Below are 27,520 nucleotides of genomic sequence, written 5' to 3' on the forward strand. Positions count from 1 at the left end.
ACCACACCAGAAAATGAGGGCCTTGGAAGGGGAGGAAGGAAAGACTCGAGGCCACAATACAGGGTTTGGGGGACCACCCCAAAATTAGCAGGCACTACACCATCCCTATGAACACCCGTCCCAGCTAACATTCTCCAAGCACTCACGACATCCCAGGTTCTGTGTGGAGCTCTGGAGTATCAAGCCCAGGCACCAAGATTAGGAGGAAGCCTGTGAAATGATGCCTGCTGCGTGCAATGCAAGCCACCTTCCTGAGCCCAGTCCTTCCACACTGGAATCACAAAGTGACCTTGTGTGTCCACCCTCTTTCCTTCTCTCTCCCCTCCTGCCCTTCCTTTTTTCCTTCCTTTTCCCTCTCTCCTTCCTTTCCTCTCTCCATTGATCTTTTGTAACTTGCAGTCCTTATAGTCCTGGCCCAGCGCCATGAGAAAACGTTGGTTTCCACATCCATATATTGACGGCTCTGAACTAATCAGTGGTCCCTGCCCTGAGCTTCTGCCTGTCCCTTTCTGCCTGTTCCCTCCCCAGGCTCAGCCACTCTGGCCCCAGAGGAAACCCAGGCCTGCAGGGAGGTCAGGGCCACAATGAGAGGTTGGAAAACCCAAGCAGAAGTCAGACATGGGCTGGGGGCCACGGCCTTCCCGGCCTCCTTGGGACACCCCACAGGGACCAGCCTGATCTAGCCTGGGAAGAGGTGGAAGGGCTGGGGTCCAGGAACTGCAGAGACTGGGTGGGGAGGAGGGGATCTGAGCCAGCCTTCACTTTCCCCTTATCTCCTGCCCCTCCCCCAGCAAGACCCTGAGACTATTCACATCCCACCTCTAAGGTTTCAGCTGTTCTAGGATTCAATTCTCTGCCTGCTCTATTTTTCTTCTTCTTTTGCAATCTCCAAGAAACTCAAGCTGCCAGATGGGTGGGGGAGATGATTGTTTTCTGTCTGACATCTGGATTTCATTAGCAGCCCTGGGCATGCTGACTCAGGAATGGCAGCTCCCCTGGGCTCAGACCTTTCCCAGACCCCTCACGGTGCCTGGTCCTTGCTGGACGCAGGAGGCACAGGTGCCAACATCCTTCAGACCTCCCCCAAAGGAGTAACTAGCCCTCCCAGGAACATCTTGGGTGTGGTGGAGGCTGAGGACTTAGAGAATTTCTGCTCCCAGCTCAGCGCCTGCCTGATGGGAGGCTGCCAGCTGGGCGTGGCTGGGCGTGACCACCATGAAGGCTGCAGGAAAGGACGCTAGGTCCTGGATGGACTGACTCCATCTGTGTCCCAGTCTCCATTCCTACAGATGCACCGAGCCCTGCACTGATCCCCAATAGGAGATAAAATTTGGAGATGAGGAAAGGTGGCCCAGAGAGCAAGTGACTCATCCAAGGTTGCACAGCTGGTAAAAAGTAGAGCTGGAACTTGAACTCTGGCTTTGAGGTTACACATTTGAAGCTGTTTCCTCTGACCTCAACAAGATGTCCCTTCACTAACATCAGGGTCCTTCCTGTTGGCCTATGGACCCTAAGCCCTGTCTGAGTTTCAGAGGAAAGGTAGTATCTGGAGTTTTCACAGCATATCCATCAGAGAGGCCTGCAGTGGCCATCTAACCTAAAGCAGCCTCAGACACTCTTCAGGGAGGACACCTGTGGATCCCCTCCTCCACAGTGAAAGTGTCTGTTGCTTAGCTGTGTCTGACTCTTTGCAACCCCACGGACTGTAGCCCACCAGGTTCCTCTGTCCATGGGATTTTCCAGGCGAGAATACTGAAGAATACTGAAGAATATCCTTTCTCCAGGGGATATTCTTGACCCAGGAATCGAACCTGGGTCTCCTGCATTGCAGGCAGATTCTTTACCATCTGAGCCACTATTTTATGACCTTATTGGTATAAAGATAAATATTACTCAGACTGGATTCACTATTATACACTTACTATTACTCATTTTTTTCCTTCTGGTTTTAAGATAAATGAAAATTAGTATATTTTTGTGGGCCCCTGAGAGAACAGTGCCTCAGTATGCCTGCTGTTTCTCCCAGAGAAACTGGCCTGGCAGTCTTGGTCAAAGCACTCACATTCTGCACAGCAGTTCTTGTCATCTCATATCTCCTTCTTCTCTTACTGATTTGTGCTTATTGTCTGACTTCACCCAATTATTACATGAGCTCCAAGAGAGTGGTCCTCTTTCCTAGTTTGTTCACTATGGCATCCTCAAATGCCTGCTACACGCTTGGCACATGGTTGGTGTTCAATAAATGTCACTAAATGAATAAAGGAAGAGGAACCTATCTTCTCAGGCAAGTGTATTGAATCCCAGGTAGTGGCACCCCACTGGCCACTTCAGTGATCTAGAAGCACCTCCTTTACTGCTTGCCCCTGTTCCTCCTACCCACCTGGTCACCAGGCCCCAGGAATGCAACCTTCTCATCATGTCTAAAGTTTGTCCCCTCACCTTCAACTTTCCTTGCCCTTGCCTTGTATCCGGTCTTATCATCTCTCCATGTGCCTGGACTGGTTTGGTCTGCAGTCTTGCCTCTTCCAGCCTGGCCTCCCAACTGCCCCAGCGTGATCTTTCAAAATGCCAATATGAGTGTGTCACCTAAAACCCCTGGATGGCTTCGCCTGGCCCTCCAGATAAAGTCCAGACTGTGTAGCCTGGCACACAAATCCTCCACCACCTGCTGCAGCCATACCTCCTGCTCCTCCCCTCAGGCACCCAGAGTGCTAGCCGTCGCCAAGGGCTCGCGGTTCCCGGAAAGCAAATTCCTACTATTAACACACTTTCCTGGAAGCCTTCCCCGCTCTGGACTCAGACTCCTCCTCTCTGAGGCCTCCCATGGAGCCCCAGGCAAAGCTGGTCCCTCACTGCAAATGTTATAGCCCTGATCACCCTGAACGGTCAACAGCATTTCTGTTGTCCACACTGTGCCACGGTGGACAAAGGTCAAGCACTCGTCCAGCACAGGCCTGACGTACCGTAGGCGCTCAGGAAGCGCCGGGCGGTTGTACTGAGGGCTGGGCTGGGCTCTGTCCTGGACAGATTGTGTGTCCTGAACACAGATGTGGCACTTAGTCAAGGCCCCACCACATACACACATACCATACAGGCAAATGTGGAAGACACAGAGCAGGTCCCGCCACACTGGTGTGCAGAAGCCAACACGAGACACACGGGTGACCCTGAGGGCAGGCCCAACAGAGAGCACGCATGACTCCCCTACAGCCACCTGGAGTTTCTGCGGGCACCACAGCTGGCACCCCAACCAGCCCTGGCCTCCTTGACTGCACCGGAGCAGCAAACACCCTGGGGCTGGACCAGTGGAGGACTCTGCCAGACACAAGGCCTTGGTCAGACCAGGCCTGATATGGTTTTTGTGCACGTTGTCTTGTCCCTCTTTATTTCCAGCAACCCATCTTTTTAAAGAACGCTGGCTTTCTGAGAATGATGGTGGAGATAAAAACCTGGATGCTGACGTGGGTGGCAGGGTCTCATCTGAAAAGCACACAGGCTCTGGAGTCGGGAAGGCCTGAGTTTAGATTCCAGCTTTGCTGTTCATTAGCCATATGACCTTAGGCGAGCCACCCAACTTCTGTGGGCCTTGGTTTTATCATCTGGCAATTGGCCTGATCGAGTTTTTGAGATAATTAAAGGAACTGGTACATATTACACACTAAGCTCAGAGGGAAACCCAATGCTTAGAGAATACTATTATTGCTGTTCATATTATTATTATTACCCTTGAATAGAAACCTGGAACGCTGTACACGGATAGCTACAGGGACAGATTTTTTAAAGATGATACACATTCTTGAATCCTAGTTTTCTTGGGGCAATGCTGACGTTGGCTGGAGAGAAGTTCTGGCCAGGCACAGCCTCACCCCACAAAGAGGGGTCGCCTCTCACCAGCATTGGAAATTTGTCTCCAGCACTTTCTGCCTCTGCTTTTGGGGCTCCTCTTCATACAGTGCCCAAGCCCCTTGCACCGCCCCTGGTAGCTATGAGAAGCCTTACCAGTCTAAGGAGCTGAACTCTGGACACCTCTCTCTACCCTTAAGGTTGGAAAAGAATCAGTTAACAGGTTTCCGTCCTCTGGTGCCTGTGTCCCACCACCCAGGCTGCTGGCAGCGAATGCTCTAACCACGTTTTCACTGCGACCTTTCTCTGAGCCTGGGGCTCCATGGCAGCTTCAGGACCCATGGAGGGCAGGCCTAGGGTTCTGCACGCTCCACCCCTAGTCAGACCATTTAAGACTTTAAAAGCATTTAAACCATTTAAAAGTCATTCCACAAAAAGGGAGGAGAGAAAGGAGTAGAAAAGTCATTCAAAGAAATGATGGCTGAAAACTTCCCGAATCTGATTTAAAACTTTAATCAGCACATCCAAGGAGCTCAACAGACCCAAAGCAGTATAAAGATGAAGAGATTCACAAATAGACACATCACAGTAAAACTGCTGAAAGCTAAAGAGAAAAATCTTGAAACCAGTGAGAGAAAAATGGCATGTCATTTACAATTGATTTCTGATAATAATAACTGACTCCTCATCAGAAACAATGGAGGCCAGCAAGCAGGGGATAACATATTCAAAGTGCTCAAATTAAAAAATATCTGTCAGCCAAGAATTTTATACCCAACAAAGCCATCTTTAAAAGAATGAAAGTGAGATAAAGACATTTCCAGATAATTCCTCATTGCTAGCTCACCAATCCTTCAAGAAACACTAAAGGAAGTTCTTCAGGCTGAAAACAAGTGACCCCAAAGACTAATGAAAATACACATGAAAAACAAGGCACATTGATAAGGTGATTACGTGATTGTAAAACACAGTGTAAGTGTGTACTTCTTTTCTTCTCTTAGCTAATTCAAAATATTTGTCCTATAACATATAGAAATATAGTACCTTTTCCAATAACAGCACAAAGAAGGTGGGTGGGAAAAAATGTGTCTTGAGCTAAGGAAATGACACCAAGTGGTAATTTGAATTCACAGGAATAAATGATGAGAATTCAAAATGTGAAATAAGAAGGCTAACATGAAAAAAGCAACAGATATATAATTGGTCTCATTTCTTCTTTCAGCTTCTCTAAAACACATAAAGTTAAATAAAGTAATAATTCTAACAAGCATTGTTGAGTGTGTAATATACATAGATGTAACATGTATAACAATAATGCCATCAGAACAAGGAACAAAGAATAGAACCATAAGGGAGTAATGTTTCTATTTTGGAGTTAAGTAACATTTCTCACTGGAGTTAATATAAATCTGAAGCATATTTTTATGAGATAAGGGGTTTAAGACCTGGAGCAACCACTAAGGAAATAACTAAAAAATGGTGAAAAAATACTTAAAGAAATTAGAATGTTACATTAGAAAATTATCACTTAATGCAAGAGGAAGCAGTGAAGGAGAAACAAGGGAACAAGAAGGACATGAGCAATTTCAAAAACAAAGTACAATGGCAGCTCTAAATCCAGCTATATCAATAATAGTACATATAAAAAGTGCATTAACAATAGCATTATCAATAATGTAAACGGATTAAGCAACCCAAACAAAAAGCAAGGACTGTCAGGTTGGATAAAAAGTAAATCAAGGTCTAACTATATGCTGCCTACAGGAGACACACTCTAGATCCAAAGATATGAACTGATGGAAACTAAAAGGATGGGAAAAGACATAACAGGTAAACAACAACCATGAGAAGGCAGGCTACACCAATATCAGGCTAAGTGAAAGAAAGTGAAGTCACTCAGTCGTGTCAGACTCTTTGCGACCCCATGGACTGTAGTCTACCAGGCTTCTCTGTCCATGGGATTTCCAGGCAAGAGTACAGGAGTGGGTTGCCATTTCCTTCTCCAGGGGATCTTCCTGACCCAGGGATCGAACCCAGGTCTCCTGCATTGCAGGCAGACACTTTACCCTCTGAGCCACCAAGGAAGCCCTAATATCAGGCGAAATAGACTTTAAAACAAAAAATATTAAAGAGGGACATTTTCTAATGGCAAAAGGATTACTCCATCAGGAAAATACAGCAGTTATAAACAAGCATGTGTGTGTGCTCAGTTGCTTCAGTTGTGTCTGACTCTTTGCAACCCTATGGACTGTAGCCCACCAGGCTCCTCTGTCCATGGGATTCTTCAAGTAAGAAGACTGGAGTGGGTTGCCATGCCCTCCTCCAGCGGATCTTTCTGACCCAGGGATCAAACCCATGTCTCTTGCGCCTCCTGCATTGCCAGGCAGATTCTTTACCACCAGCACCACGTGGAAAGCCCATCAGAAACACAGATGTACCTAATGGCAGAGCATCAAAATACATGCATCAGAAAGCAACAGAACTGAAGAAAAATTGTCAATTCAACAATAATAGAGATTTCAATACCCCTATTTACAATAATTTACAATATAACTAGGCTGAATGTCGACAAGGAGTCAGAAGACATGAATAACACTATAAACCAACTAGACCTAATAGACATCTGCAGAATACTCCACCCATCTGTATACTTCTCAAGCGCACAAAACTATTCTCCAGGACAGACCAAATTTTAGGCTATGAAACAAACCACAATAAATTTAAAAGCACTGAAATAATATAAAGTATGTTTTCCAACCACAATTGGATAAAATTAGAAATCATTAAAAAAGGATACTTGAGAAACTCACAAATATATGGATATTAAATAACATACTCCTAAATAACTGGTGGGTCCAAGAAGAAATCACAAAGGAAATTAGAAAATGTCCTGTGATAAATGAAAATACAACATGCCGAAATGTATGGGATGCAGCTCAGAGGAAAATTTATAGCTAAAAACACCTCCATTTAATTTTAAAAAAATGTACAATCAGTATTCTAACCTTCAACCCCAAGAAACTAGAAAAAGAGAAAACTAAACATAAAGCAAGCTGAAGAAGGGAAATAATAAAGATTAGCGTGAAGACTTGAAAGCAGGACTCAAAGATATTTGTGCATCCATGTTCAAAGCAGCATTATTCACAAGAGCCAAAAGGCAGAAACAATCCAGTTGTCCACTGATGAGTAAATGAACAAATAAAATGTGGCAGACACACAGATACACACACACACACACACAATGGAATATTACTTAGCCTTTAAAAGGGAAGGAAGTTTTTAATAAAAATATATCACAAGGCAAAAATAAAGGAAGGAAATTTTGACACATGCTATAATATGAATGAACCTCGAGGACATTATACTAAGTGAAATAAGCCAATCACAAAAGGATAAATACCGTATGATTCCACTGATACGTGGTACTTAGAGTAATGAAATTCTTAGAGACAGAAAGTATAATAATAGTTTCCAGGTGGTGGGTGAGGGGAGGAGAGAGAAGTATTGCTTCATGGGTACAGAGTTTCAGTTATGCAAGATAAAAAGAGTTCTGGGGATGGTTGATGGGGGTGGTTGCACAACAATGTGAATGTACTTAATGACACTGAACTGTGTACGCTGAAAAATGGCTAAAATAGTACATTTTATGTTATATATATTTTGCCACAATTTTTAAAAAGATTAGCATAGAAAGTAATGAAATGAGGGTAGGAAAAAAATAGAAGAAATCAACCAAACCAAAAGTTGGTTCTTTGAAAAGCTCAACAAAGTTAAGAAACCTTCAGCTAGAATGACCAAGAAAAACAGAGAAAAGACTCAAATGTTAAAAATCAGACATGATAGAGAGGGACATTATAAGATAAAATAAAATAAAAATGCTTATAAGAGAATATTATGAACAAACTTCATGCCAAGAAATTAGCTAACTTAGATGAAATGTAAAAATTCTAGAAATACAGAATCTACAGAAATTGATCCAAGACGAAATAGAAAAGCTGAATAGACCCATAACAAATAAAGAGATCCAACTGGTAATTTAAAAGAACCTACCCACAAACGAAGACCCACACTTGGATGGCTTCACAGGTAAATTCCACCAACCATTTAAAGAAGAATCAATATTAATTCCCCACAAACTCTTCCAAAAGTAAAAGCGGATGGAACCCTTCCCGAATCATGGAGCTAATAAACGTGATTACATGGACGAACCTTGAAAACAATATGTTAAGTAAAAGAATCCAGTGACAAAAAGCCACATATTATATAAATCTATTTATATGAAATGTCCAGAATAGGGAAATCTACAGACACAGAAGGTAGATTAGTGATTATTAGGAAATGGGGGACCAGAGGGTGATAGCTAAAGAGTATGAGGTTTCTTCTTCAGGCGACAAGAAAAGTTCTTTAATTGACTGAGGTGATGCTGCGCAGCTCTGTGAATATACTACAAACCATTGACTTGTCTATTATAAACAGTTGAATTATATCTCACTAAAGCTGTTCCCCAAAATAAGCATTCCACTTTTAAATATTAAAAATGCCGAGCTCTTACACAACAGTTCTTTTGAAACAAGGGTTTCCACCTGTTCCTTCATTCAGGAAGATATACTGAGCAACCTGTGTGCACCATGTGGTACCTGGGCAGACAGAGGGCTACAGAGATGAATTCAGTGCAGCACCTGGGGCTTGTGGTCAGCAGAGACGTGGGGAGCACCAGTCCTATTCCAGCCTGCTAAAATCCTTAGCCAGGCAGGTGCACTCCACATTGTGACACAAGGGAGACAGAAACAACGCTGGCCAACAGACACTGGGCACTTACTGGGAGCCAGGAACCGTGCTAAGCACTTTCCATGCATTGCTTCATTGAGTCCCCACAGCAATCCACGGTGTTAGTGTTCTCGACAGCCTCGTTTTACAAACGGTGACCCTTGTGAAGAGTAAAGGGAGGTCCTCGGGCCTGCAGGCATCCTAGACAGAGTCAGCTTTGAGACAGGGCTAGAAAAGGGCCTCTAGGGAGAACGTGAGGCTCCACAGGCTATGGCTTCTCAGCTTGGCGCAGCACAGATGCTCAAGGGAGCAGAGAGCACCGAGGCCCCAAGAGCAGGGTTCAGCCCTATCTGCAGGTGTCCTCTCCTGAGACTCGGTTTCTTCAGCTGTAAAATGGGGCTATTATTCCTACTTCGGCCACAGAGTTGAGAGCCCTGCACAAGATTAGTGAACACACTGTGTAACATATAGCACCATGCTAGGAAGCAAGAGGTACTGAGGAGAGGCACCCTCTATCCTGCACGTTGGCAAGACTCTGGCCCCATCTGGGAAAGAGCAGCGGGGGCACAAAACTCACACACACACCTCTTCGCTGTCCCTCTGCCTCAGATTCATCATCCGTTGCCTTTGGATACTGGTCACCCCTCACTCATCAACCTGCCAGCCCCACTCAAGCCCTTCTCCTGGAAGCTTTCCTGGGCTGCCCACCCAGTAGACACTCTCAGGGGCCTCTGAGGAGGTGCACCCATGCACCCATAACAGGAGGTTATTAAAAGCACTCAGCACACTAGGCAGATGTGAGTGTTAAAGGAAATGCTTGGAGAGCACTTAGCAAAGTGTCCATCTCCTCCTTAAACAGGGTGGAGTCCTGCTCCACCCTGGAGGCAGGGTGACTGAGAGCTGACAGGCCCTGTGTGTGGGGTGGTGTGGGGGGCTCAGTCAGGGAAGGCATGGGGGGCTGCTCACTGGGTGGGCCCAGGCACATCCTTGAGCACCAACCAGATCCTCAGCCACCTGCTGGCCTCTCCTCCCATCCCTAGAACCCCGGGGGCTAGGGGCCTGACCCTCTGCCAGGGTGCCCTCATGCCAAAGGTCCCTTGCTCACTGCACACATCTGCCCAGGGAGTATGGATCTGGAGGGCAGCCAGCAGTGGGTCCGGGGTGGGTGGGCCTCTCTTGGCCAGGGGCAGGGGGAGGCTGAGATCACCAGCTGAATCACCAAGGATCATAGTTCTGGGTTGGGTTTGAGGTTCTGCATTTCTAACAAGCTCTGGGCTGACACTGATGTGGAGATGGCTGGCTGTACTTGAAGGAGCAGGGACCCAAAGCGTGGCATGGCCATTCCTGAGAAGAGTGGTGATTGGCATCTCGGCCCCCCACTGGTCTTGGAGGGACCCAGCCCTGCCTGGCCACACCCTCAGCTGCCAACATCTGGAGGGCAAGACTACACGGATTTTCTGAGTTTCCAGGATTCCATTTCCATTACACGTATAAAATAAAAGTAGTACCATGCTATAAAAACAGTGGAAAGTATGAAAAAATAATAGGAAAAAAAAAATCGCTGATAATCTCATACTGTATGTAACACAACTGTTAACCTCTGTCCCCAGGATTCCAAAACCACATCTGTCGGAGTCAGGGGTCATCCGGTAAGTGGGGTCTGCCCCCAGAGCCTCACCTTGTTGCAGCAAAACACTAGGGGAGAGATGGGAGCTGTTCCTGACCCCTTTCCCACCCCAAGGGAGCAATGCCCAGCCCCCCATGCCTGAGGCCTTCGTGTGTGCGTGCTCAATTGCATCTGACTCTCTGTGACCCCACGGACTGTAGCCCGTGGGATTTTGTCCATCTGTCCCATGGGATTCTCTGTCCATGGGATTTTCCCTGCAAGAATACTGGAGAGGGTTGCCATTTCCTCCTCCAGAGGATCTTCCTGACCCAGGGATCGAACCAGTGTCTCCTCCGTCTCCTGCAATGCAGGCAGATTCTTTACCACTGAGACACCTGGGAAGTCCCTGCCTGAGGCCTTCACCCAGACCTATCCTGGGGGCACCCCTCCCCCCTCACAGGCTGCAGGCTGCAGAGCAGGCAGAGGTGGGGTCTGGGGGAGGGGGCGCACATCTGGGTTCCTGGCCCGGAGCCCACATTCCTTCCCTGTGAGTGGGAGGTGATGGGCTCTCAGGAGAGCCGTGAGGAAGCTGTTGGCCCCTCCTGCCCGATGGTAACAGGACCCACCTTGGCAGGAAGACTGGGGTGGGGTGAGGGGAGACTCAAGGCTCAGAATCTCACTCTGGGGTGCCTCTCCCAGACTGCTGAATGGCCAGTGCAGGCCCAAGCTGGGGCTCTGTCCCATCCACACCAGCTAGCCCGCCTCAGGAAAACCAGAGGGGACAAAGAAGTGGTGGCCAGCGATCAGGGGGCGAGGTGCTGGAGGAAGGGGCCCCGGAGAGCTGTTTTGCCTCCTCTGCCCACGGAGGCTGGTCCACAGGCCAGCCAGGGCCCGGAGCGGCCTCCAGGGCCAGGCTGCCTTACCTGGGGGCAGTCCTTGATGTAGTGTCCTTTGTTGAAGCACAGGTGGCACAGGTAGTTGGGTGGGGGCCGCTTGCTGGGCTTGCGGGTCTCGGAGGCGAGGGTCAGGTCGGAGAAATGCTCGGTGAGGGAGCTGAGGCCGTCCGCGATGTTGTTGAGGGAGCCGTAGGGTGAGGCGCTCTTGTACACGCTGCTGCTCAGTGCCTGCGGGGACAGAGGCTGTGAGCACGCTGGAGGCCTGGCCCCCAGTGCAGCCATGGCCTCGCGGGCACTTCCACAGGCTCGGACACACACACACACAAATTCATACCGATTGGTTTTTTTTTTTTTTGCCTTCCCTGATCTTTTCTTTTTTCTTTTTTATTGAAGGATAATTGCTTTACAGAATTTTGTTGCTTTCTGTCAAATCTCAACACAAATCAGCCATAGGTATACATATATCCCCTCCCTTCTGAACCTCCTTCCCGTCTCCCTCCCCATGCCACCCCTCCAGGTTGATACAGAGCCCCTGTTTGAGTTTCCTGAGCCATACAGCAAATTCCCATTGGCTATCTATTTTACATATGGTAATGTAAGTTTCCATGTTACTCTTTCCATACATCTCACCCCCTCTCCTCCCCTCTCCCCATGGCCTTAAGTCTGTTCTCTATGTCTGTTTCTCCATTGCTGCCCTGCAAATAAATTCTTCAGTACCATTTTTCTAGATTCCGTATATATGCGTTAGAATACGATATTTATCTTTCTCTTTCTGACTTACTTCACTCTGTATAATAGGTTCTAGGTTCATGCACCTCATTAGAACTGACTCAAATGTGTTCCTTTTTATGGCTGAGTAGTATTCCAACAGGTATATGTACCACCACTTCTTTATCCATTCATCTGTCGATGGACATCTAGGTTGCTTCCATGTTCTAGCTATTGCAAATAGTGCTGCAATGAACACTGGGATATGTGTGTCTTTTTCAAGTTTTGTTTCCTCGGGGTATATGCCTAGGAGTGGGATTGCTGGGTCAAATGGTGGTTTTATTCCTAGTTTCATACTGACTCTTTAGTCACCTGTGGGATCTGGCTTCCTGGAACCCATGTTCAAATCCCAACTTGAGTTGTGCATCCATGGACAAGCCAGTGAACCACTCGGGACCCCAGAGACTCCATCCAGTAAACAGGATTGATGACAGCTACCTCCAAGGGTTTCTAGGAGGCACACATAACCCTTTATTTCCTGCCTGGCACTGGGGAAGTGCTCAGTATATGATGATGGTGATCATTAGTTCTTTACACGCTGCCAGGAGGTAAGACAAGCAGCAGAAAGCTACCTGCTAGAGCCAGAACTCTGCCGTGTGCTGGTGGGGTGATCAGCTCGCAGCCTCGTTTCCACTGTTCAGAAGAGGAGACTGACGTTCGGCACTTTGCCTGGTCTCCTGCAGCCCGAGCCTGTGCACGGTGCGTCCGGGGAGCCCTCAGCCCAGCCTGGGCCAGGTCTCTGGAACCCCAGGGAGGAAACGGCCCACCTCTCTCACCTCTCCCACCTCCAGTTGACAGGAACCAGATGTCTTGCCTGGCTTCAAAGCAGACGCGGCCCAGGCCCCCTCCTGGTGTATACAGCCTCTATTTATAGGAGTCACGGGCTCTGGGCGGCCAGGCACACTGGAATTCAGCAAAGGTGGGGCCTGCTGTGAGGCTGGCAGGGAATGGCCGTGAGACCCTTCTGCCGGGGCCAGGCCAAGGCTAGAAAGAGGTAGCTTCCCCAGGGGCTGATGACAAACCTGGGCACGTGCTCAGGCTTACTAGGCTCCAGTTCTTGGGCACACCAGTGGGGACAGTTCTTTGTCTGTGTCCCCTCAGTGCAGGAAGGGCGGGGAGTAAGCTGAAAGCTCGTCCCAGGGAATCAAGACACCCCTCCTCCAACCAGGACAGCCCACACCTCACACATGTATGCCTCTGGAGGTCCGGCACTCCTCCCTGGAGGACACAGCCCTCACTCTTCTTGGCTCTCTGGACACCCTGCTCTTTGACCCTGGCCCAGCCCTTTCCCTCTCTGGGCCTCTTTTCTCTCTGGGATCTGGAAGGAAAGACAGAGACACGACAACCAGGCCAGCTCAGGCCCAACACACAGTCAGTCCTCAATGACTGTGCACTGAACTTAAAGGCTCCTGATGACATCTTGGGCTTCCCTGGTGGCTCAGCTGGTAAAGAATCCACCTGCCATGCGGGAGACCTGGGTTCAATCCCAAGGTTGGGAAGATCCCCTGGAGAAGGGAAAGGCTACCCACTCCAGTATTCTGGCCTGGAGAATTCCACGGACTATATAATTCATGGCGTCACAAATCTCTGCTCTACCACTGCACTGTGGTGCAGTGGGCCACTGTGGAAGATCCCACACGAACCTGCATCCAGTCTGAGGGCAATTTTCCAGCTCCCAGGTGGCCCCAGATGGTCCATCCTGAAAGGCAGAGGGTCCCCCATCCTTGGGGGAGCGGTATGCAAGCCAAGGCAGGACAACCTTAAGGGATGTGGGGAGAGTCCCAGCGGAAGTGGGATTAAATGATATTAGTCACACAAACTGAGCACTTTAATATCCCTGGCGCTGGAAGCTTTACGTGTGTTAAGATAACTAACACTCACCACAGCTCTATGAGTCACTGTCCCCATTTTACAGATTAGATCAGTGTGTTCAAACTTGTATTGAATGACCCGGGAAACTTTTAACCAATACAGTTTTTCTGGGTCCCACCTGAGACCTATCAAAGCAGCCACCAGGGACTGAGGGCCCAGAATCTGCTTTGCTTCACTGTGGTAGAATATACGTTACGTAAAAACCTATCCTTTTAACGATGTTTAAGTGTGCAACTCAACGGCACTAAGCACATTCACATTATTTATACGGCAAACATCACCACCATCCATCTCCAGAAATCTTTCGTCATTCCAAACTGAAACTCTGTCCCCATTAAACACTAACTCGCCACACCCCCTTCACCCCTAAGCCCAAGTCAGCATTTTTCAATCTCCCATGGAAGGTACAACCTTCCTAGCCCTACCTGGCCTTGGGAGCACCAACCTTGGGACTTTCCAACCATCAAGGTTTCTCCTTAGCTTGTCCCTAGGCCTCTTCCCATCCAAACTGGTCTGGGGGAGGGCAGTGTCGCCCCAGCCTCCCAGAGAAAAGTTCATCCAAACAAGAGACTTGAAGTTCCAAATGGTGTGACTCATTCTCATGACTGGGAAATGCAATTTCACAAATAACAACCCTCTTATTATTTTTTTTTCTTTCTTTCCTTTTTTCTTTTCTTTTTTTTTTCTGGATAAGATTTAAGCAAGTCCACAGGAATCAGGGCTGTTTTGGCAGCAAATTGTCAAGAGGAAGGGGAAGTTTGGTGGGTGCCAGAAACTGCACTAATTATACCCTGAAAAACCTCTCCCCCATCTTGTGGCCACACACCCCTGCCCACGGGCAGCCCCGCGGGTATCCCTGGGCAGGCAGAGGCCTCCGAGCAGGCTGTCCTCCCCCTGGCAGCTTGACACCCCTCCCACCGCCTCAGGAAGGTCATGGCTTTGTCCCTCAGGAGGGTCACACAGGCAGCTGTGGGTCAGAGGAGCGGGGCCAGGGCTCCCTCCCCGCCGCCTCTCCCCATCCAGTGTACGCTGGCCTGGCCCTCACAGCTGCTCCAACGGCCTTCCCCAGCCCCAATTCAAGACGACACCAGGAAAAGACGAAAGGAAGGAGCAGCCAGCCGACCCAACCTCATTCTGAAGTCACGATAGAGAAAGTGAGGCCAGGGGCACAGACCAGGGCACGCAGCCAGGCCTAAGGGCCAGGAGTTCTGCTTGCCGGCTGGCTGGAGGGGCGGGTGGGGCGGCAAGCTGTTTCCTCTCTGAAGCCCTGAGGAGCTCGGCCCATGGAGGTAAAAGGTGAGCCGGTCTCTCAGCCATTTCCACGGCCTGTGGGGACTGACCGGAGCAGAGGCCAGGACACGCAGAGCTCCCTCCCCTCTGCCCATGGAGCTGGGTCCCGGGCTTTTGGATTCCCCACATGTAACAGGGAGTAGGGAAGGAGGGCAAACTTTAGGATCTCTGCAGGCCTGCTTTTTTAAGGTCCAGACACTCAGGTACTGAAAGATACCCCCAGAGCATGGTACATAAGAGGGCACTTCATTCACAAGGGCACCACCTCTCCAAAGTCCTGCCGCTCATGGCTAGAGGGCAAGGCTGGGCAGGGCTTCCCTTCATCAGTCAGCCCCTAATTCTACAACAGCGAGGCTACTCCCCTCGGTGTCTCACTGGCCACTGCTTTTCTCCCTCCAGGCCTGCACTTGCTGTCCACCCCTGGGATGCCCACCCTGGATCCAAATTCTCCAGGATCTGGTTCTTGAACTGGTTCTGACTCCAGTGATGTGGCCATGAAACCACCCCTTCTTCTTGCTCAGGCCTGGGCTCCAAGGGACAGTGTGAAAACCACAGGTTCAGGTGCTCCTGAGGTCCCAGCCCCCTTCAGAGGCCTTCCAGACCTCCTGGCCATAGCCTTGTGCTGCGGGCTGGGATGGGGACTCCCCTGCCCTGGCCTGAAGGAGCTCTGAAGTCTGTCATCTGTTTATACGGAGATACCTCTTCATCTCTCCATAGGGCAGAATATCCCCGAAGGCAAAGATTCTGCCATCTTCCACTGCCCCAGAGACCAGACTCCAGTGCTCTTTAAGCCCCTGATAGTCCTGCATATGGACAGTCACAGGCAGGAAGAGGGCTCCATTTGACAGATGGGGGTATGGATGCCCTAATGCCTTGAAGGATTTAGCTCAGGGTCTCTGAGTTCCCATGGACTAAGTCGGAGGGTGCTCTCACCCCAGAGTCCGCTGCTCTGGCTGGGGGGTGAGGGCAGCCCCACTGGAGTATGGCTCTGGGTCATCTAGGCCCAAATGAACAGCCTTGGGGAGGAGACCACCTCCTTCCTCCCCGGGTCAGTGACCCCAGCAGCGAGCAGGAAGCGTGGGATCCTTAAGCCACATGCAGGGAACAAAGCATCAGATTCCTGTCCATGGCTGGAATTTCTCCAAGGTTCTGGCTCGACTGTTGGGGAAAGTTAGATGGGAAGAACTATAGTTTATTCCGAGCCCACTTGTGTCACATTCTCGACTGGATCCTTTCCCTTTCTTAGACTCATACCTGCCAAGAACACTGTTCAGATGGGCCTTGTCTGGCTGGTTTTATAGAACTGGAAACTGAGGCTCAGCGAGGCTGAGTAACTTGCCCAAGGAAACACAACCAGCACGTGTCTGAGAGGAGCTTCACAGCCCGATCTGCTGGTCTGTTTTACATTTCAGCTCCCAAATGGCCTCCAAGGCTTGTCTTCCCCTACAGGAAGGGGAGCCACCTGGCAAGGACCATCCTCCTTGGCACAGAGGCCCTGTGACTCCACACTGCCAAGCCCCTCAGGCCTGGTGAGACAGAGTACCAGCTTCTCTGGGTTGTGTGAGGGGTTCGGGCCCTGGGGTTTGTGGTTCTGCTGAGGGTACACAAGGAGAGATTTCCAAGCCCAAGTCAACCTGACCAACTGTGCTTCCTTTTGGCCACCATTCCCAGGACAGAAAGAGGGCACAGTGGGAGAGGCAGGCAGGAGTCGAGGCAGGTGGGCAGGAGCTTCTGAGGGCAGCCAAGAAGAAGACGAAATGGGTGCAAGAAGAGAAGAGGGGACAGCTGGCAGAGGTGGGCGCAGCACCACAGGTAAGGTCTGTGTAAGGTAAGAGCAAATGCAGAGTCTGCTGCCCCCAGGGCCTGAGAAGGCCTGAGAGGAGGAATCCTCTGGTCCTTGTTCCCAGCTCTGTGGGGGTTCTTCCATTCTTCCATCAGCTGAACAACTGCTTCCTTATCCCCCAAAGCCATCCCTGTCCACACTGCTATACACACACACAGACATGCATACACATGCACGCCCACACTCCTCTCTTTGGAACAAGAAACCAGTCATCTCACAAATGACTCCACCCCTTCTCCAAGGAGATCTGCACTTCTTCACCCCTAGGGTCTATCTGGGGCTCCAGTCCCTGGGGTCAGATACATACACATGCTTACAAACACACATACATTCTATACAAAAAGCAGGGGTGGATATGGGCTGGGCTCAGGGATAGGAGACAGCCATGGCCAAGGATGGAGCGGGCCAATGGGAAAGTGAAGTCAGACCAAGGGGTTCCCCAGCTGTGGTTAGACCCCAGTTCTGCTCCTATTTCCAAGGTCTGAAGATGACCTGTGGGCCAAGAATGCCTCAGTGCTGACCAGGACAGACGCAGCAACCCTCCACTCAGGACCCCCTAAGGGCACCATTGCCTCCTGGAGGTCCATTAACCGGGCGTGTACAAAACACAGCACCCTGGATACAGCCAGAACTTGATGGGAGATTCAGATTCCAATAAGCAGGCTGTGTTCTTCTTGGTAAGGGGAATTGGGAAAGAGAAATGGGAAAAGAAAGGATCAAGGGATGGAGGAGCACAGTGGCAGCAAGATGGAGTGGAACAGACCCAGGGGAGGCTCCCCCTCCCCACTTAGTCTCTCCTGCTCCCCTGCAGGTCACCACTCACCTGGCAGGGGTTCACATTTCATAGCCACGTGCCTGCTGCCCAGCTCCCCAGCTCGAGCATGGGCACTGGCTCTCGCTTCTAGACCAAATGCATTGAATGAAAGCAGAAAGCACGGATCTGAGAATCCGAGGACTAGACGGTCCCTAATAGTTAGACAGTCTGGGGCACCACCAAGGCTTGCAGCCTCTACAGCAAGGGGCCTGGATTTGAGGTCCATGTCCACATGACCCCCCTGAAATTATGTGCAAATGCAAGTTGTGTGTGCATGGACAGGTGTGCTGTGTGCATTGCACTGAGGAGAGGAACTTGAGCTGTTTTCAGATTCTCCAAGAGGCCCACAGCCAAACAAGGTCAAGAACCCTTCGCACACCTAAACTTCTGCTGGGACACCTCTAGGCACAGGGTTTCATGACTCCCACATTAGCTCTTAAAAATTTATCAAGCAGTTCATAAACACTTCTTCCCTGAGATAAAACAAAAGGCTAAGAGGCTGAGGAAAGTGTTCCCTAGTCACAAGTCTGGGGAAGGAAGAGGAGGAGAGAGTCCAAGTCATCCATCCACCCATCCACCTAGCGAATGTCAACTGAGCACCTAGTCTGTCCCAGACACTGACCAGGCATCGGATGCTGGGATTACCAAGTGAAATATGACAGGATTCCTAATCTCAGAGTGCTGACAGCAATACCGACTGTTCAGACACGCTTTACCAGAAGCATGCACCATTTCTCTGTCACGGGACATGGAAGGAGGGAGGTGTGTTCCCCATGGCAGCCAGGTAAAGGCTTCAGAGAAGAGACATCCTCTGGGGCTATAAAGAAGTAAGTTGGAATCTGTCAGTTATACAAGGACAGTCTGCAGCATTAGAAGCAGTGGAAGCAACAGCAAGTGCAAAAGCTTAGAGTGAAAGCTTGGTGCTTAGTGTTTTCAGAAACCTCAAGTGAATCTACATGGCTAGAGGAGGGCAGAATAAAGATTATACATCACAGCCACCGCCACCCACACACATACACACAAGAGACCAAGCGCCCTGAGACACACCCTGGAGCCCTGATCCTCAGCTGATTCCCTGACTTTATCTTCCTCCTTTTGAAGAGCCTTAGTTTCCCCATCTGCATAATGGGGATGCTGCACCCAGTGGGTACTATGAGACAGGAGTGCTAGGAAGTCCTTGGTGTCCATCTCCTCTGCCTCCCCCAAGCCAGGCCACCCTTGGACTCACACCCCACAGAGACCCAATGGAGCAAGGACATGACAGAAAACCCAGCACCCATGAGCAATGCCTGCCACTCCTCAGAAGGTTTGGGATCAGGGACAAAGCAAGTGAGGCACTGAAGCCTGACAGAGCACCCTGGTTAATGCATGCCCCATACTGGCACCCAGGGCACGATCCAGGTGCGTGCCACCCGCACCAGCAGGGCAAGCCAATGGGACAGCTGTAGTCGGCATGGAGGAGACTTCTAGGTCGAGCTCTGCCACTGACTTGCTGAGTTACTAATCAGGCCTCTATTTTCTCTTCTGTAAAATGGGGCCATGAAGAAAAGATGCCTAGAATAAAGCACCACCTCCCAAAGTAAGGGACGCTTCTCCGCAGGGTCTTTCTCTTGGTGCTGACAATGCCTGACTTTCTGTCACTGCTAATTCCCTATTACTAACGCTGCCTGCTTTCCTCCCTTCCACCTGACTCAGAAGGTCCATGAGGTGTGGTCTCCCTCTGAGTCTAGGCCCGCCCTGTCAACTGAATTTGACGGAGGGAGGGTCACGCCATCTCGGCCAACAGGCCCTCGAACGATGGTCTCCCTTGTCTGAGTCAGAGCTCAGCTTTCCAGGGCTGGCCAGAGGGAGCCGGGCAGCTTCCCAAGCTCCCAGCTGGGCTGGAACGGCTGTTCCTCCCAGGCCCTGGGGCTGCCCCCCACCACTTCACACAGACCACAAAGGCTGCTGGGAACAAACCTCAGCTCCTGAAGCCCATTCAACCCATTAGGCAAACTCCCACCTTCAGCAAATAGGTGGCTTTGTTCTACACATCCATGCCAGTCGGGCAGCCCCTCGGCTCAGATGCACCAACAGATAGCAAGATATATCCAAGCCTTCAGAAGACTGTCAATACCTGCTGCTGCTGCTAAGTCGCTTCAGTTCTGTCCGACTCTGTGCGACCCCATAGACGGAAGCCCACCAGGCTCCCCCGTCCCTGGGATTCTCCAGGCAAGTACACTGGAGTGGGTTGCCATGTCCTGCTCCAATGCATGAAAGTGAAAAGTGAAAGTGAAGTCGCTCAGTCCTGTCCAACTCTTAGCAACCCCATGGACTGCAGCCTACTAGGCTCCTCCGTCCATGGGATTTTCCAGGCAAGAGTATCGGGAGTGGGTGTCAATACCTAGGACCTTTTAAATCAGGACACTGCAGTTACCCCCTCAAAGGGTTCTAACAGCCTCATGTGTATAGGAGCCTGAAGCCCTGTCTGGTAAGCCTCATGAGACCCTTCCTGCTGTTCTCAAATCTCCAATGAGACCAGAGAGGCAAAGAGGAGGGTGACCTCGGTGCTACAAAGATAGCACTAGGACCCAGGAGGGCATCTGGGTTAACAGCTGCAGGAAGAGCCTCCCACGGGTTGAAAATATCCAACAAGGAAGAGGTCTGCTTTGATGGAGCACGCCCTGAACTTGGAGGTATTCAGAAGAATGTCGGGTTGAGGAAAGGTTAGCAGGCTCTGTCCTGCAGGACTTCTCAGAGCCTTTACTGTGTTAGTGGGCAGTGTGTGTCTCCAAGGGAAGGATACTAGGCTGTGTTCCCCAAATGTATTTGACTCCAAAGCCCGTCCCCCCAACCTCCACAGAGCATCACTTGACAGCTGAGCCACATCTTCAAGCCACATCTGGCCCTGGAGGAAGAGGAAAAGAAAACAGCTGCCCTAAACATCTGACCTGGAATGGGACAGCTCTGTCTCCCTAAGAGGGTGCAGGAGCTACCCAGGAGGGGCTCTTGGCATCACTCGGAGGTGCTTAAGCACTAATTCTCAACATGAGGGTAACTCTACTTTTCTGCAGGTGGAGTCCCTCAGCCTCCACACTGCTGTGAATTTAAATTCCAAACAAAACCTGGCAGGGAAGACCCCCCACCCTCATGCCACCAACCCCAACTGCCTCTAAGACCTGCCTTCCTCGGGTACCCGGAAAAAGAGAGGAAGGGCATAGCCAAGAGCCTCACAAATTTCCCTCCAAAGACATACATTAATAGTTGTTGCCACAGATCAGGGGTTAAAACAGGGGTTCATTCACAGGGTCTAGTTTCTATACCCAGAGGCCTTTTTAAGAACTGCACCAAGTACCTGTGTGTGCTTTGGCCTGGCAGGCTTACCACAATAAGAAGCTGAGAAAACCCCCACAAGCAACCACCCCCTGGTGCCAGTTTCTGAACTTGCCCATGAACTCCACCATCTCCCTCTCTGCTCCCAGAGCCAGTGCTCCACTCAGAACCCTTGGCTTATCTTCAGCTTCCAGAGCTGAGGTTCTAGGGGCACAATGGGCTTCTGTGCCCCCATGTCCTCAGCCCCCACCCCCGCCCAAACCCCAGCTGCATTCATGGTGTTCTGCTATTGTGGTGGGAGCAGCCTGGGGGTGGTGCAGGAGGGGGTGGGCTCTTGGCACGGGGACTGGCGCAGACAGGCCATGGTCAGTGGTCAGCATGCAAGTCACATCCGCAGGCACTGCCACTGGGCCTGCCAGGCTCTGCATGGAATGGCGACACTCCTGGGGCCCTGGGGCCCTTCGCAGAGTTCCTGCAGGCCCACACACAACTTGCTTCCTGTCGGACAAGCCCCTTGGTGGCATTCAGGTGGGGGGTATTTTTTCTTGCCTTCTCAACCAGTTGCTATTTTGGAGCCATATTAGGTCACCAGCTAAGCCCTGGATGCAGGAAAGGCCTGTCCCTAGAAGCACAGCTGGGGCTTCAAGAGGGTTTAGGAGGCGAAACGGGTTGGGGGGAGGTGGTGAGAGCGGGTGAGTCTGAAGCCAAGAGAGTCTTCCAGAAGTCAGCAGGCACAGCCTTCCAGCCCCTGCATGGAAGCCACTGGCCCATGAACATAGGAGAAGCCCCTCCTTACTCTCCCAACTCAGCCTGTCTGTAGGCACATCTTCTCCTGTACAGCTCTCAAATCCCACACACATCACCCTGGAGGACAGCAGAGATTACACGTTACAGATAGGTAAACTGAAGCCCAGATAGAGATGAGGGTTCTTCCAAAGTCAGATCATGAGAGAGTTTTTTCCACCATTGCTCTAGATAACCTTTACCAGCTCCTTCTACACTGGCCCTAGCTAAAGGAATGTGCCCCTTCAATGGGGACACCGAGGTAAGCAGCTAGCAGAGGCTGCTCAGGGACCCCCACTTGATCTGTGAACCATGGTCTCCCTTCTGCCTTTGGGTTCCTACAGGATCCCCATGAAATCACCCACCATTCACACAGTATCATCTTATCTGTCGTCTAATCTGGGGCCCCCATGGGACTCTGGTGGAATCCCCAGGGGCCACGCGGAGCTCAAAAATGTTTGGTAAGAAAGCAAACAACTGACAAGACCCAGGCACTGTCCTCCAAAGCCCCTGGTCACAGAAGCCAGTTCCCCGAAGAGAAGGCAAAGTCCCTTGTAAGAAAGAAAGATTTCCAGCCAAGAACAATTCCTCAGGTGGAGAGAGTGCTTTACAGTTTACAAAGAGTTCTGGAATATGAATGCTGTCGCCTGGCACCAAAGGGTGCTTTCCAGATTCATCTCCCCCAGCTATGCCTGACAGTCCAATACAGGTCAACCATCCCTTCTTTTTGCTGGCCTGCCGTTGGCCCATCTCTAGGCCTCAGGCCAGTAGTTCACATGGCCACGTCTTCCCTAGTCAATAATGGCAGAGGCAAACACATTATGGGGTCACAAAGGGCGACCCTCTGTCTTTCCCACCTCATCACCAGCACACTGGTATATACACAGGTCTTCTCCCGCAAACTGGTAAGGGACTCTGACTCTCCTGAAACTAACCAGTGTGCCCTGGTCTAGAAGACAAGTGCCCCTCCCCTGGGTCCTCTTCCTGGGCCCCTCCCTCTGCACTTTTGTAGAAAGAGCTGCCAGAAGCAGAGTGAGGGAAGGCCACAGAGGGTGTCTGCGGTTCTCTCATGAGGCAGGAGTAAGTGGGAGTGGGGCCCAGGAGGAATCCAGCTGAAGAGAGAGAGGATGGTATCCAGGAAGGCTCTGAAGAGCTCTCCAAGGGGCTGGGAGGTCCTGGCAATCTGGATATTTATCTAGCTGGGGAAAGATGCAATCTGGGTATTTATCTAGCTGCCCGTCTGACTTTGTAACTGAATCCATCCAACAGGCAGACTTTGCAACGGCAGCCGGCCCAGGTTTCTAGAGAAGGCACTGGGCAGCTGGAACCTCTCCCCCTATCGAGCCCCCTCCCAGGAGCTCAAGAGATTTCCCTTTCATTTCCTTCCAGGCTGGAAGGGCGGGGGACAGCACAGTCTGTGGGGTCAAGCCCTCAAAAACCACTTCCTATGTGGCTGGGGGAGGGCGAGCGGCTGAAGAGTGTATTTGGGGGTCCCTGCGTGAGAACAGCAGAAAAATTCTGCGGGTCAGTCACTGCTCTTCAGAGTGCCCTTCAGGTCGGAAACCACCGAAGTCGGAGGAGAAAAGATTTCAGGGCCCTCCGGAGGAACTCGGAGCAAATCCACACTCTCCGTCCCAGCGAGCGGTGGCCAAGAGGGGGATGGGGTTGGGCGTGGGAAGGACACTTGGAAGGGGCTCCCCGCACAAGCCGCGCCCCGGCTGTCTGGAGACAATCCGGAACCCACCCACCCGGTCGGCTTCCCCAGCCCCCTTGGAGCAGGGCGCCCCAGGCTGGGAGAGAGGGAAGGAGGGCTCCACCCGCCCCAGAGCTACTCCGGGCCGGGCTCAGCGGGGAGGTGACGCGCTCCCGGCGCCCCGGGGACTTCGGGAGGCGAGTTTGGCAGAGCTGAGCGAAGTCAAGCCAAGCAGGGCCGGGCAATACGGAGCCGGGCCGGGGCCAAGCCAGGAAGAGCTGGGCAGATAGGAAAAGGCCCTGCGCGGTCGCCGGAGGGCGGGGGCGCGCGGGGGCACCCACCTCTCCGCGCTGCAGCTGGAAGAAGCTGTTGAGATAGCTGGAGTGCAAGGGCGAGCCCAGCTGCTCTGGGCGGCCCTTGCCGAAGGCCAGCTCTGGGGGCGCGGCGCCGGCGGGCGGCTCTGGCCGGAAGGCATCGAAGGCGCTCGCCTGGTGCGTGTCCTGCAGCGACAGGTAGACCCAGTTGAGCAGCTGGGTCGGCTGGTACACCGAGGCGGCGCTCGTGTCGATGGCCGACAGCAGGCTCATTTTGCGGCGGCGGTGCCGGCTCCCCGCCCCCCACCCCGGCCGCCCGCTCGCGCCCCCCCCTCCAGCGGAGGGGCGGGCACCGGGGAGCCTGCGCCCACTGCCGCCGCCTGAGCCCGGACGGCGATCGCCTGCACCCCGCGCTCAGCCCGCAGCCGCCGCCGCCGCCTCCCCCCAACTGCAGCCGCAGCGCGCGCGGGCGGAGGAAGGAGGCAGCGAAAGTTGGGCAGGAAACTTTTGGGCCCGCCCCCTCCGAGCCGCCCGCCCCGCCCCGCCCCGCCCCGCGATCCGCTATCTGCCTCTGTGCTGACCCCTTCAGCGGCCGCTCCTGGGGTGGGGTTCTATGAGGCCCCGCCCCTTGTGACACCATCCTCGCCTTCCATTGGCTGTATCATTGAATATAGAGTAGCGGGGGCGGGGTGAGGGGGGGAAAGGGAGCTCATCTACATAGGTAGCACGGGGAGGGTCCGCCCATGGGCGGTCCCGTTGCAGTCCCCGCCCACTGAGTGCGGCCGGCCCAGCTCCCCAGCTCTGCAGGAGCTCTCTGCTCCCCCGGCCTGATATGTCCAGGCTCTCTCTGCTTTCGGCTCACTGCTGTCTCTCTTTCCAACTCCTTTACAATGATTTCATTTTCACTTGTTTTTCCCCCCTATTTTCTTAGCTTCCACATACTCTTCTTTCTCTCAGACTAACATCTCCTGTGTCCATCGTCTGTCTGTCGTCTTTCTCGGCGGATCTGTTTCAGTCTCTCGTCTTTTCTACTTTCGTCTAGTCTGATGTGTCTTTGCCTCTCCCCTTCCCCTCTCAGACCCAGACACGCGCGCGCGCGCACACACACACACACATACTCACACACACATCTCCCTCCCTCCTCTCACTATCACCAAAGGACCCTCCCCCTTCCACTTAATTCCTTCCATCTGCAGAATCGTTTTTCGGGTCTGCTTAGCCAAGGGGGGCCTGGGTTCCTGCCCCAGGAAGGACTCCCCGCCCCCTTCCCTCGCCTTCCTCCCTCCCCCTCTCTCTTCTCCTATTTCTGCTCTGCGGCCGCCTCACTTCTTGCACTTTTCCTCGGCCCGAACCCGCGGTCCCAGCCCACCCCAAAGCCTCTGCGGGTCGCCAGGACTCTAGATGAGTTTGGGGAACTGAGGAAGACGTCTGTCACTCTGCTCCCCAGGGCAGCCCAGCTAGTTCAAGTATGCCGCGGGGTGGCGGGGGTGGGGTGGGGCGCCACAACCATCCCTCGCCCTGCCCTGCCCGACACACTCCGAAGGCCCGAGGCCTTCACCCTCTCAAACTTAGGTAATCTTCGGGCGCCTGCGCTGCGCCAGCGCCAGGGACCTAGCGACAAGGCGCCTAGAGGGGGACGCGAGTGACCTCTCCAACCTCCAGTGGTTCTGGAGCCATTCAGCCTGGCGTTCAAGTGCCAGCTTGGCCACCTTCCAGATGAGTGGCCTTGGCGTTGCGCCTAACCTCTGCTGATGAATCTTTCTCTTCTGTAAGATGGGGAGGGTCACTGTCCTACCTCTAGGGATATTTGTGAGCTTACCAGTTTGAGCTTGAAAATCAGAAGATATTCCATGAAGGTCAGCTCTCTGGTATCCTCTCCAAGAGGTTTTCTCCCACCACCTGCATGGGCACACATCTGTGGATGCTTGGAAGTGAAAGGACTTCAGTGGTGACCAAATGCCACCCTTTCCAACCATGTCACCAACCAAGAACCCCTTGGATTTTTTTTTTTTTTGTCTCATTTGATTACGTTTTCAAAGATTTTGTCTATCAAACAGTTTGGGATTATTAATACAAATGATAACACACATACCAATCTTAATATTTTTCATCATCAGAGACACACATATATAGTACCCTTTATATTTTAAACCTATCCCTTGGAAGAGAAAGTACACATTTATTGGGAATAAATGTTATTACCATTTACTTTTGGTAACATTTGGGGTCATCTCTGGAACTCTGATACTATCTTTAAGGTTCCAAGGGGAGGGGCTGGATAGGATTTAGAACCACCGATCTAAACTTTCCCTAAGTTTTACAGAGAAAACTGCTAGTCAGAGAGGAGACGTCTTCCAACTGCACATCTTCCAGTTCCAAAAGCAGGCAGTTGGGGAGCCTAAAGGAGACCCCAAGGTTCCCAGCATTAGCCCAGAACTCTGTCTCTACCCACCCCTCTTCTTCTGGGCAAGGATAGTCCTGTTATCTTGAAGTGCATCTTTTTTCCCTGGTATGGGTTGCAAATTTAAATTGCTTTAGAGACCAGGCAGGTACCAGGCAATAAACAGGTAATGATGGAGCATGTGGAGAGCCAAAGTGTTAGCCACACAAAACCCTACTGCTATTGTTCTCAGCCTCAGAGAGACTATGAGTCTCAGGCACCTGGTCTGGGATCCCCTGTCCCTAAGAACGATGTTGCAGTACCCTCCATGCTGCAAGGCTACTGGTCCTACCTGGTAACCATACTGATGGCCTCTGCTGTCTTCACCACCACTCCCACTTTGTAGTTCCTACACAGGGCCCGTACATAGATAGGAGATGATCCAAAAAATGTTTGCTAGGTCAATGGTTGGATGGAGGGATTATGGGAGCCAGATTATGCTCCCCTTTGAAGCCTGAATGGCTTCTTTGCTTTGTACTTTTCTCCCTCCCCTTGCCCACAACACACCTGCTCAACACGTGGGCTCTGTACCCAGTCAGTGATCAATAAATTTGAGCAACTGACAGGCATTTTGCCTGGATAGCAGCTGACTTGGCCCCTCATATCCCCAAGACAACCCTTCCCATGGGATGGAGGGTGATGGGTAAGAGTGACAAGATAGGTATCAGAGGCCTGGGTCCCAGGATAAGAAGACTGGTCCAGGCCCAAACTCTGTGCCTCCCCACCCCCTATCATGTACACATTAAGAAGCCTTGCATTCAAAATGTCAGAGAGGACTTCCCTGGTGGTGGAGTGGATAAGAATCTGCCTGCCAGTGCTGGGGACATGGGTTCAGACATGGGTTCAAACCCTGGTCTGGGAAGATCCCAGATGCTGAGGAGCAACTAAGCCCATGAGCCACAACTACTGAAGTCCACGCACCTCAGAGCCTGTGCTCTGCAGCGAGAGGCCACCACAGTGAGAAGCCTGAGCACCACAAAGAATAGCCCTGCTCCCAGTGAGAAAGCCCTAGAGAAATGGCTTTCTCCCTAGAGAAAGCCCATGCAAAGCAACAAAGACCCAGCACAACCAAAAATAAATAACTTTTAAAAAAATGTCAGAGGTCCTATCTCAAGCCTTCAGGTTACAGAGAAGGAAGCCCCCTGACCCAGAGAAGGAAAGGGACTGGCCCAGGGTCACCCAGGAAGCCTGAGGGCTAAGCCACCTGCTCCTAATCCAATCCACATCTAACTCTCTTCCTTGGCCCTGGTCCGGCAGTCTCCTGCATGGCCACTCTGGC

At 51.5% G+C, this 27,520-nt stretch overlaps 1 protein-coding gene across 2 annotated transcripts in view; it reads right to left on the reverse strand.

Annotated features, from left to right (window-relative positions):
- ZCCHC24 (zinc finger CCHC-type containing 24) overlaps positions 1-24,259 on the reverse strand; it is a 65,656-nt gene extending 41,397 nt beyond the window's left edge. Inside the window, exons 1-2 of one of the 2 annotated variants that reach the window (XM_006064783.4) lie at positions 23,829-24,252; positions 11,140-11,340 (exon numbers count right to left, since the gene is read on the reverse strand). In XM_006064783.4, coding sequence (XP_006064845.1) covers positions 11,140-11,340; positions 23,829-24,074 — 447 coding nt within the window. In that variant the 5' untranslated portion in view covers positions 24,075-24,252. Of the gene's footprint in view, positions 1-11,139; positions 11,341-23,828 lie in introns of both variants that reach the window. The other variant, XM_025284822.3, reaches the window with a different exon arrangement.
- Positions 24,260-27,520: the final 3,261 nt, after the last annotated feature.

Source organism: Bubalus bubalis, chromosome 4, assembly GCF_019923935.1.
Source record: "Bubalus bubalis isolate 160015118507 breed Murrah chromosome 4, NDDB_SH_1, whole genome shotgun sequence".
In the NCBI taxonomy this organism is placed as follows: Eukaryota; Metazoa; Chordata; class Mammalia; order Artiodactyla; family Bovidae; genus Bubalus; species Bubalus bubalis.